Source organism: Centroberyx affinis, unplaced genomic scaffold (assembly GCF_046629955.1).
Source record: "Centroberyx affinis isolate AG114_WGS23_722 - 3 ecotype Tasmania unplaced genomic scaffold, CSIRO-AGI_Caff_v1 ptg002635l_1, whole genome shotgun sequence".
Taxonomy (NCBI): Eukaryota; Metazoa; Chordata; class Actinopteri; order Beryciformes; family Berycidae; genus Centroberyx; species Centroberyx affinis.
The window spans coordinates 835,693-840,329 of NW_027280828.1; the positions used below are offsets into that span (position 1 = coordinate 835,693).

Genomic DNA, 4,637 nt, shown 5'->3' on the forward strand with positions numbered 1-4,637 from the left:
TCCACCCTAAAACATTTTAACATTGTTAAAAAAAAAAACAGCTATTGATGATGCATCTTGTATTTCGTTCTTTGGTGGTGTATTTTTCTTGTGTAATGTAGACAATGTGATGTCATGTCAAGCTATTTCCAGTGCAGCTACAATGGAGTTTGATAGTAGAAAGTTGTTCAGCTACATAAAACCTCAATGATAAATGTCAGGTATTGGTTTCAGCCTCTCAGAATCAAACAGCAAGGGCCTCTTTCTAGACTCATTATTTAGCACCAACAGTCAACAATCATACAGGTATAAAGGTATAAATCCATCATAGAACAGGAAGAGATACCAATTTCTTCACTGACAGTAGCCTCAATAGACCAGAATGCAATGCAGCCATACCTTGCATCTCTGCAGCTCTGTTGTTGGTAGCATGCAAAATACAACGCCCTCTTCGATGGCTTTTTTATTGCCCTCTTGGCTTGGAAAGGAAGGGAAAGCTGTGCATTTGTCCAGTTTACGAGTAATTATGACAGATTGTAATACATTATGCGTATGATGTCAAAATCGAGAGAAGGCATTTGCCAGCACTGTCATTAACGTCTTTCTTGGTCTTGTGTGTGCCAGGCCAAGACGCAACGATGGACATCGGCGGTTTGGAGACGGTGGTGGCAAACTCTGCCTATGTGTCAGCCCGAGGCAGCGTGGATGGAGCTGCAGCAGCCAGCATGCGTGACAAGAAGATGCGTGCTAAGCTGAATCTCCCACACATCAGGAATTGTGAGCACATGAAGACAACTGTAGACTCGGCTTTTGACAGCATGTGCGTCAAACAGCCCATCGGCAAGCGCCTGTTCCAACAGTACCTGGACAGCGAGGCAGCTCATAAGAATGCTGGACAGCTGTGGAAAGACATAGAAGACTACAACATGGCCCAAGAGGAGGATCGAGCGCAGAAAGCCCAAAAAATAGTCAATAAGTACTATCAGTCAGCAGCCAAGACCTTTTGTAGCTTCCTGGAGGAGAAGGCAGTCACTCGAGTTAAGGAAGACCACAAGAACATCCGTGGTGACCTGTTCAAAGAGAGCGAGCCGCAGCTGCTCAAACACCTGGAGACCAAGGCCCTGGCTGGCTTCAAGAACAGCATGTACTTCCTGCGCTATGTTCAGTTCAAATGGCTGGAGAGCCAGCCTGTTAATGAGGAGTGGTTCATGGACTTCAGAGTGCTTGGCAAAGGAGGTTTTGGGGAAGTACATGCTTGTCAGGCTAAGGCAACGGGCAAGATGTATGCCAATAAGAAGCTGGACAAGAAGAGGCTGAAGAAACGCAAAGGCTATGATGTAAGACATGGATGTGGCCTTGGGTATAACCCACCTCCACCTAAAGTTGAAGCTATATTGCCAATCAAATACACCTTAAGTGATCTCATACTTCTGGAAACCTCATAACATAAATGGCCTCTGGCAGGAAATAGGAAAGAGAAGATTGTGAGAAAAGATGACCTAGTAAGTGCAGAGATTTAGTTCAACCACAATGGCTCAATGCAAAGAAGCTTGTGACCCTCTAAAAGAGCTCACAAAGCAGCTCAGAGCTACACTGAGAAAATGCCCTGGGCTGAAGCCCCCCCTGCTTGTAAAAGCATTACTTGGTAATGGTGATTAACCTTTTGCTTAAATTTTGTTGACTGGTATGAGAGCACAACTGCAACAATACATCACTATCATTGTTTAGATATACTGTAACCATCGATGGTAGTACACTACCACTGAGCAGACTTGGAGGAGGATGCATCCATCTATAGTCACTGGTGTGCAACATCACATCAGAAGTGACCGCATTGACATGCAATCAACTTACTCAAATAGGTTACAATAAAGTAATTCTTTCTATTAATCAGTATATTGTACATTTCCAGTTTTGTAGATTTAGTATGTACCTGTAACCCTGCCATTTGCTGTAGGAAATGGGCTAATCATGTTTTGATGTTTGTTTGTGTTTAGGGAGCAATTGTGGAGAAGCGCATCCTAGCAAAAGTTCACAGCCGCTTCATTGTGACGCTGGCCTATGCCTTCCAGACCAAGACCGACCTTTGCCTAGTTATGACAATCATGAATGGCGGAGACCTCAGGTACTTTTCCGTAAACAGCAAATACAGCTTTAAACACACACACACACACACACACACACACACACACACATATACAGTATATATCCATAGTCTGACAGCGTCTTAACCTTTGTGCCTTTGTGTGACATGCTACACAGTAGCTTCTGTAGTTACCAGTGTGGGAATAGTCCTGTCCCACTCCTTTCATCTCTCCTAATCAGCCTAAGATAGATCAACCTCACAGCTAATAAACAGGCTAGGCCCTCAGGTGTGTAATTACGTCAGAAAATAACCCGAGGAGAGCTGTACAGCTTCTCTTCACTCACAGCCTCTCTTTGAATGCTTCCAAAATACTGTGTAACAAAATTTCTTCCACCCTCCTCTTCTCCATCACACAATGCCCATTCCCCAACTGGGTCTAGGTTTCACATGTATAATGTGGATGAAAAGAATCCAGGTTTCAATGAGAAGAGGTCATGTTTCTACACAGCCCAGATCATCTGTGGGCTGGAGCACCTCCACCAGCACAGGATCATCTACAGGGATCTGAAGCCAGAGAATGTACTGCTGGATGATGCAGGTGAGCACTTTCCCCAGAAGTATTGGATGTACCAGCAAGATTTTACTGGGTGTGACACTACAGCCCATAATCACTATCTCAGACCTACTTCATACACCAGTGGTCTCCAACCGTGTGCCATGAGAGCCATGTGTATGCAGGTTTTCATTCCAACCAAACATGCTAGCAGCTGATTTCACTGGTTAGTTCCTCCTCTCTGGTTGAAGTGTGCCAATTAGTGAAGTCAGCTGCTGTAGTGTTTTGTTTGGAATGAAAACCTGCATACACATTGCTCTCAATGGCACATAGTTTTACTACCTTTAGAACAGTAAAACGGTGAAGTCCATACAGTATCCAAATGGCACTAAGAAATTCCTTGTCTTAACAGCGCTCTGTAATAATCAAACCCTTTTCACTCAGGACATGTCCGCCTCTCAGATTTGGGTCTCGCTGTGGAACTTCCACCAGGAAAAGAGAAAACTACTGGATATGCAGGAACTCCAGGTAATGAGAGGATTTTCTTAAGGTGACATTGAACAGCATTGTAGAACACATTTGTATGATCATTCTTTATGACACTGTGTGTCTATGTATATAGGCTTCATGGCTCCAGAGCTGCTCCAGAAAAAGGAGTATGACTACACAGTGGACTATTTCACCCTGGGAGTCACCCTGTATGAGATGATCGCAGCCAAAGGGCCCTTTAGAGTTCGAGGAGAGAAGGTACAAAACACATGTAGAGCAGACACATCAATTCATTTAATTTTATGGGGAAAAATATGCTCAGTACACCTGCTCACTCTTGTCCAGTGACAATTCTTTTGGGACAAATCATACTTCAAGTTCCATGCTCTTGTCGTTTACAAAATGTTTTCTTTCATTCAGGTTGAGCATGAGGAGGTGACTCGCAGAATCTTGAAGGATCCAGTTTCATATGCACCCACCTTCAGCAAAGATTGCAAGGCTCTTTGTGAAGGCCTATTGGAGAAGGACCCAGCGAAACGCCTTGGGTTCAAAAACAATGAGTGCGCTGAGCTCAAGAACCAGCCGTTCTTCAAGGAGCTTAACTGGGGCCGTCTGGAAGCAGGTGGGTGACGTCTACAATATCATCAACACACTGAAATGCATTGATTGCAACACTGCTAAATATCTTGAATTAATTAAGGAGTAACTTGTATGATTACTCCTCATTCACTGTAGTTACACTGAGTAGATAAAGGAGAAGAGACAGGTCAAAGAATTAATTTCAAGTCTTAAGAAAATCAAGAGATGGATGGCACAAAAGGGGGTGGAGCCCAGTAACAACAAGGTGGATCCAATATGTTGTACTCTCACACTGTTCATGTCCTCTGTGTTTTATCCACAGGCATGCTGCCTCCACCGTTTGTCCCTGATCCTAGGATGGTCTATGCCAAAGACATTGACGACGTGGGCGCCTTCAGCACAATTAAGGGCGTGGTGATAGATGGCAAGGACACCGAGTTCTACAACGACTTTTCTTCTGGCAATGTCCCAATCCCCTGGCAGGACGAGCTGATCGAGACGGGTGTGTTTGGAGAGCTGAATATCTGGGGCGCGGACGGCAAGCTGCCCAGTGATCTTGACCCAAATTATGTAGAGGCCAAGGGTGGAGGATGTGTGATCCTTTGAGTCAGAACAACAGATGGAAATAGAGGAGAGGGATGGGTGAACAGTGTTGAGTACGTATTGGTGCATGTATACCAATCGCTGTCTGAATTTCAATTGAAGAGTACCTATTAAAGTTAAACAGATTTAGATTTGTAACATGTTCATTTGGTGCCACTTACTCTTAATCTGTGCAATGAATCGGTAATTATTGTAATAAATGCATTTTATTTGTGTATTTATATAATAATACAATGTATAGGTTATTATGTACCCATGTTGTAATAAGGTTTAGCGTTTTCTTTGTTGTCATACAAATGCTACTGTAAAAGCAGCAGCAGTACATAATGTCAGATAACTTGATAAACA

General features: G+C 43.6%; 1 protein-coding gene across 2 annotated transcripts; it reads left to right on the plus strand.

The window, feature by feature from the left end:
• Positions 1–617: 617 nt before the first annotated feature.
• grk1b (G protein-coupled receptor kinase 1 b) lies at positions 618–4,292 on the plus strand. 2 transcript variants are annotated; one of them, XM_071534889.1, is made up of 8 exons: positions 618–1,316; positions 1,977–2,104; positions 2,506–2,663; positions 3,063–3,146; positions 3,241–3,371; positions 3,410–3,451; positions 3,486–3,729; positions 4,009–4,292. In XM_071534889.1, the coding sequence occupies exons 1-8, from the start codon at positions 618–620 to the stop codon at positions 4,290–4,292; spliced, it is 1,770 nt and encodes a 589-aa protein (XP_071390990.1). The 2 variants fall into 2 exon arrangements, with proteins under 2 accessions (XP_071390990.1, XP_071390991.1); XM_071534890.1 differs by lacking the exon at positions 3,410–3,451 and having other exon boundaries at positions 3,241–3,365; positions 3,528–3,729.
• Positions 4,293–4,637: the final 345 nt, after the last annotated feature.